This window comes from Vulpes vulpes, chromosome 16 (genome assembly GCF_048418805.1).
Source record: "Vulpes vulpes isolate BD-2025 chromosome 16, VulVul3, whole genome shotgun sequence".
In the NCBI taxonomy this organism is placed as follows: Eukaryota; Metazoa; Chordata; class Mammalia; order Carnivora; family Canidae; genus Vulpes; species Vulpes vulpes.
The window spans coordinates 53,935,971-53,954,783 of record NC_132795.1 but is presented as its reverse complement, the minus strand read 5'-3'; the positions used below and the strand labels follow the sequence as shown (position 1 = coordinate 53,954,783).

General features: G+C 45.6%; 1 protein-coding gene across 3 annotated transcripts in view; it reads left to right on the top strand.

Moving 5' to 3' along the window:
* XRCC6 (X-ray repair cross complementing 6) overlaps positions 1–18,813 on the top strand; it is a 24,798-nt gene extending 5,985 nt beyond the window's left edge. For all 3 annotated transcript variants that reach the window (XM_072741507.1, XM_072741506.1, XM_026017367.2), the window contains exons 6-13: positions 470–653; positions 6,647–6,833; positions 8,812–8,980; positions 10,089–10,250; positions 12,287–12,416; positions 12,857–12,957; positions 17,631–17,744; positions 18,387–18,813. In XM_072741507.1, coding sequence (XP_072597608.1) covers positions 470–653; positions 6,647–6,833; positions 8,812–8,980; positions 10,089–10,250; positions 12,287–12,416; positions 12,857–12,957; positions 17,631–17,744; positions 18,387–18,583 — 1,244 coding nt within the window. In that variant the 3' untranslated portion in view covers positions 18,584–18,813. The remainder of the gene's footprint in view (positions 1–469; positions 654–6,646; positions 6,834–8,811; positions 8,981–10,088; positions 10,251–12,286; positions 12,417–12,856; positions 12,958–17,630; positions 17,745–18,386) is intronic.

Here is an 18,813-nt window from a genome sequence, read left to right as displayed (position 1 = left end):
CAGAGATACAGGCAGAGGGAGAAGCAGGCTCCATGCAGGAACCCCGATGTGGGACTGGATCCCGGGACTCCAGGATCACGCCCTGGGCCGAAAGTGGTGCTAAACCGCTGAGCCACCCAGGGATCCCCTGAAACTACATTTTAAAAAATATTTATTTATTTGAGAGAGAAGGAGAGAACAAGCGAGAGAGCACAGGCAGGGGAAGTGGCAGAGAGAGAGGGAGAGGAGCGGAACAAGCAGACTCCCCATCAACCGGGAAGCCCAATGGAGGGTTCAATCCCAGGACCCTGGGATCATGACCTGAGCCGAAGGCAGACAGACATTTAACCGACTGAGCTACCCAGACTCCCGTATAAGTCCTGAAAATGTTAATAGTCCATCTAGTTCTTTGCATATTTGGGTTTAACCAAAAAAACTTCTTGCTTGCTGAAAATTGTTTTCCCTCAACTTTTGTCCATCCTTGCCCCAGGTATCTTCTTGGACTTGATGCACTTGAAGAAACGTGGGGGTTTTGACATATCCTTGTTCTACCGAGATATCATCAGCATAGCAGAGGATGAGGACCTAGGGGTTCACTTTGAGGAATCGAGCAAGCTAGAAGACCTGTTGAGGAAGGTTCGTGCCAAGGAGACCCGGAAGCGTGTGCTCTGCAGGTGTGCTCTGAACTTGGGCCAGCCGCCCATGATCCCCTACCTAATCATAAGCACTGCACTGCATGGACCTCCTTGGCTACTTACCTCTGGGCGGTGCCCCACTGTGTGTGGCTAAAAACTTGCTTTATTTCAGGATAGCACAAACTATTTGGTTCTCTTGTATGCTAGTTCTTCAGAGTAACACGGCACTCCACTTCCTTGGGATAAACAGTTGTGGCCTGCTGCTGTCCTCAGATGCAGTCACTAGTATATCATCTGCTTGCTTCTCTGTAAATTGTGGTTAACAGTAATACCTGGTAAAGTGCTAGTGATTGTCACTGTTGTTGAGTATTCTGATTTCTTGTAAACTTGAGACCAACAGGAACCAGATTGTTAAATTGCCTTCTTTTTTTTTTTTTTTAATTTTTTTTTTAAAATTTTTTTTTCTTTTTTTTTTTTTTTTTTTTAAATTTTTTAAATTTATTTATGATAGGCACACAGTGAGAGAGAGAGAGAGGCAGAGACATAGTCAGAGGGAGAAGCAGGCTCCATGCACCGGGAGCCTGACGTGGGATTCGATCCCGGGTCTCCAGGATCGCGCCCCGGGCCAAAGGCAGGCGCTAAACCGCTGCGCCACCCAGGGATCCCTAAATTGCCTTCTTTTAGAGAGCTTTGCCTTTAGAATCCTAAGAGCTCCCCCCCAATTCCCCCTTGTTGCTTTCTAAAGATTCACATCAGACTTTCATTTTAGACTAGTTTCAGCATAAGGGAACATGACCATTGGTAGCTTTTGACCAGTTTTTAAGAGATTACTGACAATTCTACTAGAAAATTCATGAAATGGTTTTAGGGAAACCACAAATCAGCCCATTGCTATGGCTGTAGTTTGGCTCTTCTTTCCCCCTTAGGAATGATTTCTCTTTCCTTGCACAAGCACCCTGGCATCTCTTCTCCCTTCCTGAAATAATGGAGTATTGTTACTACAATTTGGAAATCTAGCACACATTTTGGTGGGGATGACGGAAAGAGTAAAATAGTGGTTAAATGTAGGTCCTGGAGTCAGATTGACTTGGACTGTAGTCTTGCTCCTTTTGTGCAACCCTGGGCAAGTTATATAACTTCTCTAGACCTCAGTAAAGTGGGAACAAAAACTGTACCACCTCATAGGATGGCTTATTTAATCAATATTAAATAAGATAACCCAGGCATAGTGCAGGGCACATGTAAATATTTACAAATGTTAGGTGTCAGTTTTATTCTGTGGAAGAGGTTTTTTTTTTTTTTTTTTTTTTTGGGAAGAGTTGTTATAGGATAATTGATATAAATAATAAGTTGGAACTGTTTGAGAATGAATAATGCCTTAGGCCTAGAAAATGATTAATGTTCTCACTATAATCAAATAATGGAATTATTTTATTGCATGGTTATTGTGTGCCAGGCACTGTCCTAAGTTCTTTGTTAACACACAAACTTATTTAATCTTTTTTTATTTTTATTTATTTATTTTTAAAGATTTTATTTATTTATTCATAGAGACACAGAGAAAGAGAGAGAGAGAGAGAGAGAGGCAGAGAGGGAGAAGCAGGCCCCATGCAGAGAGCCCAACGTGGAACTCGATCCAGGGTCTCCAGGATCACACCCTGGGCTGCAGGCGGCGCTAAACCGCTGCGCCACCGGGGCTGCCCTTAATCTTTTTTTAGAGAGAGAAAGAGAGCATGTGTGTGAGTAGTGAGAGAGAGAGAAAGAAGGAGAGAGAATCTTTTTTTTTTTTTGAAAGTGAAGTTGGGGAGGGGCAGAGGGAAACAGAAACGGAGAGAAGCAGACTCCTTGCTGAATGCAGAGCCCAGTGAGGAGCTTGATCTCACATCTCACGCCCTGAGATCATGACCTGAGCCGAAATCATGATTCGGACATTTAACTGACTTAGCTACCCAGGTCCCCTTTCACTTAATCTTTTTTTTTTTTTTTTTAAGATTTTATTTGTTTATTCATGAGAGCCAGAGAGAGCCAGAGACACAGGCAGAGGGAGAAGCAGGCTCCGTGTAGGGAGCCCGATGTGGGACTCGATCCTGGGACTCCAGGATCATGCCCTGGGCCGAAGGCAGGCATTCAACTGCTGAGCCACCCAGGCATCCCATAACTTACTTAATCTTTATGATAACCCTTTGAGGTGGGTTGAAACCCACTCATTAATAACATAAACTTAAAACATTTCAGTTGAAAAAAAAATTCAGTTGAAGTTAAATACATATTTTTTTTTAAATTTTTTTTTTTAATTTTTATTTATTTATGATAGTCACAGAGAGAGAGAGAAAGGCAGAGACACAGGCGGAGGAAGAAGCAGGCTCCATGCACCGGGAGCCTGATGTGGGATTCGATCCCGGGTCTCCAGGATCGCGCCCTGGGCCAAAGGCAGGCGCCAAACCGCTGCGCCACCCAGGGATCCCATGAAGTTAAATATATTAAGTACCTTATTTTGCACCATTTTTCACATTTTTCTTGCTAAGGTGTGACACAAATCATAGGATGTTCTACTGTAACTTTATTTATTTATTTAAAAAAAGATTTTATGGGGATCCCTGGGTGGCGCAGCGGTTTGGTGCCTGCCTTTGGCCCAGGGCGCGATCCTGGAGACCCGGGATCGAATCCCACATCGGGCTCCCGGTGCATGGAGCCTGCTTCTCCCTCTGCCTGTGTCTCTGCCTCTCTCTCTCTCTCTCTGTGTGGCTGTCATAAATAAATAAAAATTAAAAAAAAAAAAAAAGATTTTATATATTTATTCATGAGAGACACAGAGATATATAGAGAGAGGCAGAGACAGGCAGAGGGAGAAGCAGGCTCCATGCAGGGAGCCCAACGCAGAACTCGATCCCAGGTCTCCAGGATCACACCCTGGGCTGAAGGCAGTGCTAAACCGCTGAGCCATCAGGGCTGCCCTGTGACTTTATTTTAACTTAGAGTTATGATATTTTCAGGATCGAAAGATAATGTAGTTCATAAATATGAAATTTAAGATTGGTAGGGAGGCTGATGGATTTGCTATTTTTGGTTAGAAATAGAACCAAGGTCATTTGAAGCCTGAGGCCAGAGTAGACCACATTGACCAGTGCTTTTTTTCCCAGTATACTAAAATTTAGAGGACACAACGATTTTTAAAAATTACTTTTGAAGGTTGTACATTTTTAAATTAAATGTGTTACATTTATCGTCAGTTCTCTTTCAGCAGCCTTTAGACAACCGAGTCTAACAAGCCAGAATAGGCTTAAACTAGGAAATCACTAAATGGTGTGTGTTCGTGGTAATGCCCGTCTGTGAGTACATACTCCATTACCAAATTGTTGTTATTATTTTTTAAGATTTTACTTATTTATTCATGAGACAGAGAGAGAGAGAGAGAGAGAGAGAGAGGCAGAGAAACAGGCAGAGGGAGAAGCAGGCTCCCCGCAAGGAGCCCGATGTGGGACTCCATCCCGGATCCCGGAACCACGCCTTCAGCTGAAGGCAGATGCTCAACTGCTGAGCCACCCAGGCGTCCCTCCATTACCAAATAAATCTGAAGGTATGTTAGAGACATGAGAGACATACAGAGAGAGACAGAGATGTAGGCAGAGGGAGAAGCAGGCTCCATGCAGGAAGCCCAATGTAGGACTCGATCCCAGGACTGCAGGATCATGCCCTGGGCCAAAGGCAGATGCTCAACTACTGAACCACCCAGGCATTCCCTTTTTTAAAAATATGGTAAATATATTTGCACATTTCATTATTAAAGGACACATTTTCAAGAGGTCTTATTGCTGCATATGATGTTGGTATAAATACCCCGGAACTATATGTCCTAATGGAAAAATCCATCAGTTCTGAATCAGACATATCTGAGTTCGAACAATTTTTTTTTCAAATTATTTTATTCATCTATCTGACAGAGGGAGCACACAAGTAGGGGGTAGTGGCAGAGGAAGAGGGAGTAGCAGACTCCCCACTGAGCAGGGAGCCTGATGCGGGGCTTGATCCCAGAACCCTGAGATCATGACCCGAGCCGAAGGCAGCAGCTTATCTGACTGAGCCACACAGCCCCCCCCCTCCCTTTTTTAAAAAAAATATTTTATTTATTCATGAGAGACACAGAGAGAGGCTGAGACATAGGTAGAGGGAGAAGAAGGCTGCATGCAGGAAGCCTGATGTGGGGCTTGATCCTGGGACTCTGGGACCACGCCCTGAGCTGCAGGCAGATGCTCAACTGCTGAGCCACCCAGGCGACCTGAGGCATCCCTTTTTAAAGATTGATTGACTTGGCATGAGTGAGAGGGGTAGAGGGAGAGAGAATCTCAAGCAGACTCCCTGCTGAGTTTAGAGCCCAGTGTGGGACTTGATCTCACAACCCCGAAATCACAGCATGAGCTGAAACAAAGAGTCCTACACTCAACTAATTGTACCACCCAAGTGCCCCTGAACACTGGTTTTTATTAGTTGTCTGTCCTTGGGAAAGTTAGATGACTTCTCTGAGTGTTTTCATCTGTGAAAAGGAGAGTAATAAGGTTTTGGGGTAGTAAACAACAGAAAATGACTCTTGACTAATTTCACATATTCAAACAAAATTCTGATCGAGGTAGTTTAGGAACCAAGGTGGCACTGGGAATCCAGATAGCAAGAACTAATGACAGTGTCTTTAGAACTGCTATCAGAAAGTATCCCCCGTGACAAGGTCCTTCCTTCATCACTGCTTATGACCTAGAGTCTTCTGAGATTATGTCTGATGGCTTAAGCCTAGGCCAGATATGTCCACCACTGACCAGAGGAGGGTACAGCACCTTGATTGACATTCCCTCAAAACTGCAGTGGGGGAAGGGCTTTCATTGTTAAAAGAAGGGAGAAGGGATACTAGACAAGCAGAAGCAACAGATTGTATAGTATTACAGGGTTATTATGATTAAATGAGAAAATAGCTATAAAGTGATACAGTGCTGGGTGGGCTCAATTAAAACCATCGTTATTTATTTATTTACTTACTTATTTTTAGAGAGAACACCCAGTCATGCTCTTCAGAGCTGGGGGCAAGGGGCACAGGGAGGTGGAGAGAGAATCTTAAGCAGGATCCATGCCCAGTGCAGAGCCTGACTTGGGACTTGATCTCATGACTCTGAGATCATGACCTTAGCTGAAATCAAGAGTCAGATGTTTTGGGGTTTTGTTTTGTTTTGTTTTGAAATATTTTATTTTATTTTTTATTTTTTTAAAAGATTTTATTTATTCATTCATGAGAGACACAGAGAGATAGAGAGAGAGGCAGAGACACAGGCAGAGGGAGAAGCAGGCATCATACAGAGAGCCTGACGTGAGACTCCATCCAGGGTCTCCAGGATCACGCCCTGGGCTGCAGGCGGCGCCAAACCGCTGCGCCGCCGGGGCTGCCCTAAAATATTTTATTTATTAATGAGAGACACAGGGAAAGGCAGAGACAGAGGCAGAGGGAGAAGCAGGCTCCCTGTGGGGAGCCCCATGTGGGCCTCGATCCAAGGACTCGGATCACAACCTGAGCCAAGGGCAAGATGCTCAACCACTGAGCCACCCAGGTGCCCCCAAACAATCATTATTTTTATTTCAGTACACTCTTTATCATTATTTTAAGTAGTTAACTATTCTGAAACTAATTTTTGTGGTATAGACTCTGAAGATGATAATATAGCAAACTACTGTATTATTAAAACACGTTTGGGCAGCCCGGGTGGCTCGGTGGTTTAGCGCCACCTTCCGCCCAGGATGTGATCCTGGAGACCCAGGATCGAGTCCTGCGTTGGGCTCCCTGCATGGAGTCTGCTTATCCCTCTGCCTGTGTCTCTGCCTCTCTCTCTGTCTCTCACGAATAAATAAATAAAATCTTAAAAAAAATGTTATATTTATATTCTAAGAATTTGGATTATTGGAGAGAATAAGACAAGGCTTAGGTACCACAAAACAATTTTAGCTAGGAAAGCAAAATCTTTCAGTCCATGGTTTTTTATTTTAATCCCCTCCAGGTTGAAGCTTAAGCTCAGCAAGGATACTGCACTCACTGTCGGCATTTATAATATGGTCCAGAAGGCTGTCAGACCTCCTCCGGTGAGGCTTTATCGGGAGACCAATGAGCCAGTGAAATCCAAAACCCGGACATTTAATGTAAATACGGGCAGTTTGCTTTTGCCTAGTGACACCAAGAGATCTCAGGTAGGCCTGCCTTCTTGTTGAATTTTGTCTCATTGAAGAGTTAACAAGGAGGGAGACACTGATCAGCCTAACCAGTTAAATATCTTTCTGTGCTCATCTTTGTAGCTAAGCTGTTAAAACACAAAGCCATTACTCTTTGGAGCTCTGGCATCTAGATCTTTTTTTTTTTAAGATTTTAATTTTAAGTAATCTCTACAGGCAACATAGGGCTTGAATTTGCAACCCTGAGATTAAGAGTTGCAAGCTCCTCCACCAGCTGAGCCAGCCAGGCACCCAATCATCTAGATCATTGATACCTTGACAGCTAGAAAGTTAGAACCAATGTTTGAAAGAGATGTCAGTGGAAACTTTAGCTCTTGACCACTCTCTGTTCTGCTCTAACCGTTGAATTCCTTACTTGGGCACAGTAGCAGAAAAAGCTTCATAGTTAAATAGGGAGATGAGCTAGGGAAAGTATGTTAGGTGTGCAGTGCACTTTTTCTGGGGAGAGTTTCCTCCTTCCAATCAAATTTTTCCTGTGCTTTGAAATGATACACATGTGCCTTTCTTAATCTGAAGGACAGACTGAAAATGCAGAACATTGTCTGTCTTCTCTCACCTTTGTTCAATCGATGGAAGGATTAGATGTCTAAAATTAAAATCAAATGAATCATCCTTTTTAATTATGCAAAATGTGGGAGAAAATCTGAGTTTTTTTGCATAAGTTCAGGACCCAGAAGGATCAACTAAGTGACTAAATATTATTTTGATTCAACCCATGAGAAATGTTTTGGAGCACAAATCTCGAGCCAGAGTGTTCTGTCCTACTTTCTTTCTTTCTTTTTTTTTTTTTATTCATGATAGTCACACAGAGAGAGAGAGAGAGGCAGGGACACAGACAGAGGGAGAAGCAGGCTCCATGCACCGGGAGCCCGACGTGGGACTCGATCCCGGGTCCCCAGGATCATGCCCTGGGCCAAAGGCAGGCGCCAAACCGCTGCGCCACCCAGGGATCCCCTGTCCTACTTTCTGAAGGAGAAGACAAGAAATTTCCTCTTCCATTTTGGAAGTAACTAGTTATCCATGTTGGTTTATTCATAGGCAGTAGCTCTTCTGGTCATGGAGTTTCTTGAGCCAGTGTGCCTACAAAAAAACTCGAGGGCTCTGTTTTGTTCATTAACCTCAAATCTGACTCTGTTGCTAAGTTCTGTTACTAGTCGTGTATCTTTTTTTTTTTCAAAGGTTTTTTATTTATTCATGAGAGACAGACACACACACACACACACACACACACACATACACACAGGCAGAGATACAGGCAGAGGGAAAAGCAGGCTCCATACAGGGACCCCAATGTGGGACTCAATCCCGGGTCTCCAGGATCATGCCCTGGGGTGAAGGTGGCGCTAAACCGCTGAGCCACCTGGGCTGCCCACTAGTCGTATATCTACAGCCACAGTACAAAATTAAAGTTTGGAGGGAATACTTAATATGTGTGTTTGTGTGTGTGTCTGTCTCCCACACTCAGACCCACCATGGTGCCTTACATAGATCCTCTTGATAAATAGGCATGGTTTGAGTGTCTTTTGTGGGTCAGAGATGACACTGAGGGTTCAGTATTTGTTAACTGAGAGAAGGAGTCAATGCCTGAAGAGCATAACCTTCAGCACCAGAGAGATGGTCGTTTAAAGCCCAATTTGATCGTATAACCTAGAGCAAGTTTCCAACCATGAAGCCTCAGTTACTCATCTGTAAGATGGTTTTTAACACCTACCACCTAGGACTGACACAGACGATAGATTGGATAATGAATATAAGATTCCTGGCTGGCACTTAGTAAATGTTAATTCCCTATGGTAGGTAGGAGGCAGATGCCCTTGGTGAGACATCCACCTGTTCCTTAGAAGAAAGCTGATTCTAACCTGCTAGTGTCATGTGGCCATCATTTTGCATCTCCATGTTGCCTGTGTATGTGGCCCTTGTGTTCCCTTTCCTTCAGAACTATGGGAATCGTCAGATTGTACTAGAGAAAGAGGAAACAGAAGAGCTGAAACGCTTTGATGAACCAGGTTTGATTCTCATCGGTTTCAAGCCCTTGATAATGTTGAAGAAGCACCATTACCTGAGGCCCTCCCTGTTTGTGTACCCTGAAGAGTCCTTGGTGAATGGTACGTGTTATAGACTGAGGGTAAATAAATGAGTAACAGAAGTTAGTTCTGCTTGGAAACTGGATAGGATGTAACAAGGGAGTATTTTTTTTTTTTTAAGATTTAATTTATTTACCCATGAGAGACACAGGGAGAGAGAGAGAGAGACACGCAGAGACACAGGCAGAGGGAGAAGCAGGCTCCATGCAGGGAGCCCGATGCAGTCTCGATCCCGGGACTCCAGGACCACACCCTGGGCTGAAGGCAGGTGCTAAACTGCTGAGCTACCCAGGGATCCCTGCAATGGGGTATTTTGAAAGTGTTTCATGCTCAGATAAGTTTTGGAAATTTGGGACTACACAAAGTTAAAGAGATTTCTTTAGGACCTCTAATACAGTTATATGTTAGTATCCAGGAGGGGCTAAGGAATTCGTTTTTTTTTTCTTTTTAATATTTATTTATTCATAAACACAGAGAGAGAGGCAGAGACACAGGCAGAGGGAGAGGGAGAAGCAGGCTCCATGCAGGGAGCCCGATGTGGGACTCGATCCCGGGGTCTCCAGGATCACACCCCAGGCTGCAGGCGGCGCCAAACAGCTGCGCCACCAGGGCTGCCCAGGAATTCGTATTTTTAAAACTCCTATGGAGTTCTTTCTTTAAGGCATCAGATAGAGTTAAAAAGGAAAAAAAAAAAAAAAAAAAACAACACAAAAAACCCAGTTTCTTCCCTAGTGTTGGCAATTAAAGGTGATATGAACTAGGTCATTGTGTTTGTGCTGTCCAGACCTATATTCCTCTGTGCTATAGCTAATGAACCCCTGGATTTGACCTGGTTGGCTTTTCTTAGTAACTGGGGCTTATATCATTAGTCTAAAGATAGTAAAAGGGACCTAATGTTAATAATTCACACTCTGAAATGGAGTATTTGAGGCATCTAATCTCATTGCTGTCCCTACTCTTTCTTTCTGTGTGTCTGCTACCCCCACTTCCCTTCACACCTTACTTATTGAAGTATCATAAGCCCTTTTAAGAAAATGGAAGAGAAATTGTTGGCTTTTAACATGCACTAAGAGGGAAAAAAGGAAGAGATACCTTTAGGATACAGATCCCTGGGACATTTGTTTTCCAGGGAGCTCAACCCTGTTTATTGCTCTGCTCACCAAGTGTCTGGAGAAGGAGGTCATGGCAGTGTGCAGATACACCCCCCGTCGGAACATCCCTCCTTATTTTGTGGCCTTGTTGCCACAAGAAGAGGAGCTAGATGACCAGAAAATTCAGGTGACACCCCCAGGTATGTGAAAGATAATTTCAGTGCTTCTGAACCTTGCTCAGAGTTTGGAATCCCTTATAGGGTCCCAACTCAGAGCTGCTGAACCAGAGTCTCCAAGAACGGGGCCTGGGAAAGGTGTATTTTTAGAGTTTCACAGGTGGATTTAATGCAGAGCCAGGTAAAGCTGCCAAATATGGTTGTGCAGTGCACAGTGTGCGCAACTGTACGAGGCATCTCTGCATCCACAGTAAAGATTTTATTTATTTATTTATTTATTTTTAATTTTTTTTAAAATTTATTTATGATAGTCACAGAGAGAGAGAGAGGCAGAGACACAGGTGGAGGGAGAAGCAGGCTCCATGCACCGGGAGCCCGATGTGGGATTCGATCCCGGGTCTCCAGGATCGCGCCCTGGGCCAAAGGCAGGCGCCAAACCGCTGTGCCACCCAGGGATCCCAGATTTTATTTATTTATTCATGAGAGACACACAGAGGCAGAGATACAGGCAGAGGGAGAAACAGGCTCCATGCAGGGAGTCTGATGCAGGACTTGATTCTGGGACTCCAGGATCACGCCCTGGGCCGAAGGCAGGAGCTAAACTGCTGAGCCACCCAAGAATCCCATGACAAAGTTTTTGGCTCAACTGCTGACACCTTTTTACTAAAAGCCATTGTTTGCCACCTTTGCAATGTTTAATGTTTGGTTTGTCCTCTGCATACACCAAGGCAATGAGGTTTAGTGGAAAGACCATAGCTTTTGAGGTCAGACTTGATTTATTCTTATGTGTGGGAAAGTGTACTTTCTTTAGTCTCAGGCCCATCTCTGCCACTTGTTACCTGGCTGACTTGGGCAAATAATTTAATCTTTCTGTTTCTATTCCTTATCTGCAAAGTTGAGAATTCTGGAACACTTTTCAGGTTGTTTCCCATATGAAATAAGTTAATAAATGTATAAGTGCCTAGTACAAAGTAGCCAAAAGATGGTAGGTAGTCTTCTTCTTGAGCCATGCTAATAAACAACTATAAAGTAACTCTGTGGAAAAAAAGCTTTTTTTTTTTTTTTTTTTTGAGGATTTTATTTATTTATTCATGAGAGACACACACAGAGAGACACAGGCAGAGGGAGAAACAGGCTCCCTACTGGGAGCCCGATGTGGGACTTGGTCCCAAGACCCGAGGATCACAACCTGAGCCGAAGGCAGATGCTCAACCACTGAGCCACCCAGGAATCCCAACTCTTTGAAAATGTTATATTTGTAACCCTGGTCATTAGAATGCTGAGGAATAGCTTTATATGTCGGTTAGTGAGTTCTTGTCTCTCAGCTCCAAGCTCCTCCTGTTCTGCTCTGTTCTGCTGAGGTGGACACTCTCCAAACCCAGTGTCCTCCTTCGCCAGCTGACTCTGTCAGGCTCTGTCAGTGATGGGTGCTAGAGGGAAAGCGTAAGGCAGAGGCCAGCAAAGGGACCTGCTCCTTCCTTTTGCTCAGTGCCGTTGGCATTGCCAGCAACAGCCTTTCACCTGGCAGCAGCAGTTGGTTCCAGTCTAGATTTTTAAGACTCTTTGAGCCTGACAGAAACTGGAACACAGATCAGCCTGATGACCCTTCCACTTTCCTTTTAGCGTGTGTGTGTGTGTGTGTGGTGGGCGGGTGACGAGGGGAGAGACTGAAGCTCAAAGGGCCAGATGGAGCTGGGACTCAGCCCTTCCGGGAGGGGGCACTACCCAACTGGCTCTGGGCATGTAAGAAGGCCGGAGGCTGGAACCGACTGCCACTGGCAGGTGAAGAGCCCTAGTGAATGCCGGCAGGGGCAGGGACAGGAGGGCATGGCAAGGAGTAGCCTGCCTCCCTCTCCACTCTGCAGGCTCCAGAGGGAGTCAGTTAGGCTGACAGTAACAGGAATCAGCTGATAAAGGAGAAGTCGGGTTGTCAGCCCCACAGTCCCAGCCCCAGCCTCACAGGACACAGAAGGGCGAATCTGGAGTTGAGACAAATGACAATTCTATAACTGAAACCTTTTGTGAAGTCAAATCTCAGAAAACTCATCTCCCTTCTTCAGGCTTTCAGCTTGTCTTCTTACCCTATGCTGATGATAAACGCAAGGTGCCCTTTACTGAAAAAGTCATGGCAAACCCAGAGCAGATAGACAAGATGAAGGCTATTGTTCAGAAGCTCCGATTCAATTACAGGTGAGTAGTGGGTCCATCTCAGGCTTTCTTTTGGAACCGTCTCCTGAAGTGAGAGGATTGTCTTACTCCCAGGCCGCTGCTATGTAGGGGAAGAAAGTGTTCAGGTTCTTTCTCTCCCCATGTCCCACCTCCTCTGTCTTGTTTTTGTACTTCCATGGCCCCTCTTCCTCTGTGTCTCTCTATGCCCACTGTTGCTCGTAACAGACAGATGGGCAGGTGTTGTTTGCCTTTTAAACTAGTCCTTGGATTCCCAATAAATTGAAAATTGGAGAGAGGAAAGTTGACTCAAGAGGGAAGATTCCCTGCTGTTTGATTTGGGCTGTTTTCTCAGCTGACCCTGGGCCTGTGCTGCCTCCGTCAGGTTTATTTAATAATTTTATTCATTTGTTATTTTTTTTTAATGTTTCAGTGTACTTATGCTATTATTCTTGTTTTACTAGAAGTGGCAGCTTTGAGAACCCAGTGCTGCAGCAACACTTCAGGAACCTGGAGGTGCTGGCTTTGGATTTGATGGAACCCGAGCAGGCGGAGGATCTGACACGTAAGACAGCTATGGTGGGGCTCAGTGGTTCTTTCCACAGAGCTTTTCCTAATGGTTTCCCTCTGGACTGAGAGGTGGATGCATTTTCTAGCACCCTCTAAAGACTCAGCCTTGTCCTTCCAGCCGTATCTGAGAGATTTTCTAGACCAGCATAGGCTGCCTCTGAACAGATTTGGCTGGTTCTTTTTGTTTATGAGATTTTATTATTTGAGGGAGAGAATGAGTGAGCAAGAGAGAGAGCTTGAGCTGGGGAAGAGGGAGAAGAAGAGGGAAGAAGCAGGCTCCATGCTGAACATGGCTTGATCCCGGGACCCCAGAATCATGGCCTGAGCCAAAAGCAGATGCTTAACTGACTAAGCCACCCAGGTTCCCCAAGATTTGGCTGGTTCTGTAATGAGAAGAGAGGAAAGTGCCAGACTTCTGAGACCTGCCTTTGAACGAGGCCACTTTGTGACTAGATATCGGTAAAAGTAAAAAACAAAAACAAAAACGGAAACAAATCTGTAATATTTATTGAGCACTCACTTTGTGCCAGGCACTGTTGTCCTGTGTATTGTTGACTGTTAATTCTGGTAACTATGAGAGAGGTGCTCCTGTTGTCCTTATTTTCTAGAGAAGGGAGGGACTTGCTGAGGCACGAAGTAGTGAGCGACGAATCTAGGTTTAGAATCCACGGAGTCTGGCCTGGAGCCCTTGCTCTGTGCCACTGTGCTTACTGTCTCTCCTTCAGACTTTATGTGCTCTGCCTGAGAAGATCCTCCTTGTTACCCAGCGTCAGGAAGATTGGCCTGGCCTCCTCGGTTGAGCTCTGAGCTCGCTGCCAGTCCCTTTCTTGATTGTAATTCTCTTACATATTTCACGAGAGGACATGCAGAGTTTACTGATGTCAGTAAATGCCCAGTGGGAAACAGATGGGATTTGATGAAGGCTCTTGACAGACATTGAAAGAATCCAAACAATTAATGTAACCTGCTTAGCTTCCCAGGTATTAATGATCTCTTTTATGCTAAACCAAATAGCCCCAGCACGAGAGCTATGAGAGCCAGTGTACCTGTGCTGTGGCATGACCATTAGCCAGATCTGTCAGGAGGGCATTGCTGGGGTTAAGTGGCCCATCTCTCTGGATGGCCTTTTTTTTTTTTTTTTTAAGATTTTTATTTATTTATTCATGAGAGACACAGAGAAAGAGAGAGGCAGAGACACAGGCAGAGGGAGGAGCAGGCTCCATGCAGGGAGCCCAATGTGGGACTCAATCCCACATCTCCAGGATCATGCCCTGGGCTGAAGGCGGTGCTAAACTGCTGAGCCATCCAGGGAACCCCGAGCACTCCCATTTTTAGAGGAGAAAAAGGGAAGCAGTCCCAGCAAAGGAGTCCCCTGTAGGGTCAACGGAGGCCCAGGAGAAAAATCAAAATTGCATGGCGTCATGAAGCCAAATGGAGAAAGTGAGAAAACAGTCGCTTCAGTGAGTTATTAAGAGAAAACCATTATCATTGTGTCAGAGGGAAGCAGATACACATCGGATTAGAAGTGAATGAAGATGGGCAGCCCAGTGGTTTATCACCTGCCTTTGACCCAGGGTGTGCCTGGAGTCCCGGGATCGAGTCCCACATGGGGCTCCCTGCATGGAGCCTGCTTCTCCCTTTGCCTGTGTCTCTGCCTCTCTCTCTCTCTCCCTCTCTGTCTGTCTCTCAAGAATAAATAAATAAAATCTTTAAAAAAGAAAAAAAAAGAAGTGAATGAAGAATATAAAAGAGCAAAGAGTCAAAGCTGTGTGATGTCTGAGCGGTAGGAGACCCGGGTCCTAGAGCAGATGTCCACCAGGCACGGCAGCTGCAGTTCTGACCAGAGCCTAGCAGAAAGGACAGAGCTGGGGACACAGGCTCGGGAGTCACGGACATGAGGGGACGCTGGAGGCGGTGGCAGCAGACAGAAAGGAGGGGCTGAGGAGATACAGGAAAAACCAGAGTAGCCAGAAGTGTTTTGAAAATAGGCAGGAAGAGAAAATACAGCTTGCAGTAAAATTACAGGACAGGAGCCAGGATGCAAGAGGCTGAGGCCCTGGTAAGGAACAGAGAGAATGCCATGGAACAAAAGGGAACAACTGTGTCCAGGCAATTCCTGAGCATCAGGACCGAGATGTGGTTAGTATCTCCTAAGAATGTATCACAGTCCCCATCTTACCTATAAAGAAACTGAGTTTCAGGCAGATCCACGAGATCCCAAGGATACTCAAGTTAGTACTCGGCAGAGCTGGGAATCAAATCTGTATCAGCTGTTCCAAAGCCTGTGTCCATCACCGCCCGTGCTGGAGACCAGGCAACTGACTTCCTGATTCGCCTAAAGGCCATTGGGGGTTGTGGGGGGGTGGGGCAGCGGTGGGGGCAGCCCGGGTGGCTCAGCGGTTTAGCGCCACCTTCAGCCCAGGGCGTGATCCTGGAGATCTGGGATCGAGTCCCACATTGGGCTCCCTGCACGGAGCCTGCTTTTCCCTCTGCCTGTGTCTCTGCCTCTGTCTCTCTCTCTCTGTGTCTCATGAATAAATAAATTAATTAAATATTTTTTAAAATGGGAGCACTCTAGGTGGGTGACCTTGGGCCCCAGCTTGCTGTCACTTTACTTCTTACTAGGTGGCCTCCTCAGGCTACACCAGTGGTTCTGAGTGCCTGGACCAGCAGCACTGGCATCACCTGGAAACTTGTCAGAAATGCCAACTTTGAGCCCTTTCCCAAGCAGACTAAACCTGAAACTCAGGTTGGGACCCGGCAATCTGTGCTTTATAAGAGGCCTTCCAGGTGATTTTGAGACATGCTACTACCTCTAGCACACTGGTCCTCAATTTTGGCCGTACGACAGAATCATATGGGGACTTAAAAAAATCTGCCTTTTAGGCCTCATGCACAGACCAATTAAATCAGAATCTCTAGGGTAGGGTTTGGACATCAGTATTTTTTAAAAGTCCTAGCTGGTTCCCAGGTTGAAAACCAGAGTTCTTGCAGACACTCGTGTAGACTAGGACATGGGGCTTCTGACTAAGCAGGTGCCCAGTTTGGCTGTAACTTTGTGCCAGGAGCTCCCATCAGTACTCTGCAAACATGGCAACTTGAGGAGGCGATGAGACCCCTCTCATCATGCCTGCCCTGACACAGCTCACATCACAAGCTCTACAAACCATACATTGGTAAGGTAACAATAAAGAAAACAAAAATACTGTTTTTTCTGCAGAGATTTCTTTTTTCCCATTGTATTGGTCTTGGGGAATGTTCCTGCCATCCCAACCGGAACCCAATGCCCCTGGCCTCCCCTGCACCTCACATTCCATCTATCAGTTCTGCTGCTTCTCAGGTTTGTGGTCTCTTCTCCCCACCCAACTTTGGCCATCTGTCTCCCCTTCCTTCAGTTCATACTCCACACACAGCTCGGAGTGATCTTTCTAAAATGTAAATGGGATCATGTTGCTCCCCTGCTCATAGCCCTTCAGAGTTTCTCTCCTGTTCTCAGGATGTCTAAAGTCCTGGGTGCGCATTCGAGGCTTCCCTGACCTTACCATGACTGCCTTTCCAGCCTCCTTGCTGGTCCTGCCCTCCTGACACTGCTTTGAAGCTGTATGTCACCTGCTGTTTCTTACCTTTACTTTCTCCCGCTTGGACCAGCATTTGCCTGAAGAAGAACACTCAGCGGGATCCCTGGGTGGCTCAGCGGTTAAGTGCTTGCCTTCAGCCCAGGGCGTGATCCTGGAGACCCAGGATCAAATCCCACATCAGGCTCACTGCATGGAGCCTGCTTCTCCCTCTGCCTGTGTCTCTGCCTCTCTCTCTCTCTCTCTCTCTCTCTCTCTCTCTCTCTCTCCTTCACACATGAATAAATAAATAAAATCTTTAAAAAAAAAAAAAAAAAAAAAAAAAGAAGAACACTCAGCTTTCCAGATTTGGCTGTGGAAAGTCTTTCCTGACTCCTACATTCTAGTGTGCCTTGTTCAGTCCTTTCCTTTATGGCATTGCCTCCTACTGCATTTATGTTTTTACTCCCTCTTTACCCTGACCAGACTATAAGCCCACTGGGGGCATGGACTCTTGTTTGGAACCCCAGGCTCTAGCCTAGTTCTTTTTTTTTTTTTTTTTTTTTTTTTTAAGATTTATTCATGAGAGACATAGAGAGGCAGAGACACAGGCAGAGCGAGAAGCAGGCTCCATGCAGGGAGCCCAACGTGGGACTCAATCCTGGGTCTCCAGGATCCCGCCCTGGGCTGAAGGTGGCGCTAAACCGCTTATCCACTGGGGCAGCGCTCTAGCCCTGTTCTGAACTCTATCACTCCTAGCTCTTTGACCTTGGGCAAGTCATGTAACCTCTTGGCTTTCTTCTGTAAAACAGGGAGAAGAATTTACCTACCCTCTAGAGAATTAGATTTTTAAAAATAAGTTTAAAGCCTTTAGAAAGATGCCTGGCTGTAGTAAGTGCTCATCAAATGCAATTGTTCGAAGGTACTTGATCAATATTAGAGAGGCTTCATTGAATGCTTTCATGGCCGGGTCAGCTGCCTCCTCCTGGACCTTCCCCTGGCTTCCCTAACTGTAGCAGTTAGGAGCTTTCTCCTCTTGTCCACATAGACTTGGAACTGGGCAGGAATTCAGGACTTGTGACTCACCTGGCCACTCTTGTGTTTTGTTTTCTAGTGCCTAAGATTGAAGCAATAGATAAAAGACTGGGCTCCTTGGTGAATGAGTTTAAGGAGCTTGTCTACCCACCAGATTACAGTCCTGAAGGAAAAGCTCCCAAGCGGAGACAAGGTAAGGAGCTGGGTTATTTTTTATATTGTTTATCTGACTCAGTCTGTACTTTGATCACGTGGCATGGTGCCTTAGTACCTTACCCAGTGCTCTGTAAATGCTATTGGGAGGAAGGACGGACGGATGGACTGTCAGACTTAACCAGAGTGAGCACCACTTTTGGGTAAACTGATAGCACTTACACTACTTTTAACTCTCTTCTAGGTGTGGTGCAGTTTTGACTTTATGCTTCAGTGAAGCTGCCTTATTAAAACACCTTCCAGGGGCATCTGAGTGGCATAGTCAGTCAAGTGTCCAACTTTTGGTTTCAGCTCAGGTCTGATCTCAGGGTCATGGGATCAAGCCCCATGTTGGGCTCAGTGCAGAGTCTGCTTTGCTTAGGATTCTCTCTTCCTCTCCCTCTGCCCCACCCCATGTGCGTGCTCACTCACTTAAATAAGTAAATCTTAAAAAAACAACAAAAAAACAGAACAAACAAAAAAGCAAAAACCCCCTCCCATGGTGTTCTAGGTAGGCATCATAGCTTTATGGAACATGGTTACCTGGAGCCCAGATCACAGAAGGGCGCCTGTGTAGTGTAACCAGGATGCCACTGTTAGTATTTCCAATCGCTCCCTCTTGTTCCCCCCCCTTCCCCCCCAGATGATGAAGGTCTTGGAAGCAAAAGGCCCAAGATGGAGTTATCTGAAGAGGAGCTGAGGGCCCATGTCAACAAGGGCACGCTGGGTAAGCTCACTGTGCCCATGCTGAAGGAAGCCTGCAGGGTGTGTGGGCTGAAAGGCGGGTTGAAGAAGCAGGAGCTGCTGGACATACTCACTAAGCACTTCCAGAAGAACTGACCAGCCAGCCAGCCACCCTTCTGCACTACAGCCAGGCTGCCTAGTTTTGTTCTCATCAAGTTAAAATATGTTTCTCCTGAACCAGGAAGAGTCTGCCTGATAAAAGTCAAGAACCTTACACTTATGGACCTTACATTTAGTGGAGACTTTCTGTTGCCATGGAGACCGCATAGTCCTCCCACTTTGCTGTGCTTTACTGTCTGAATAAAGATCCCTAACTTTGTACTATA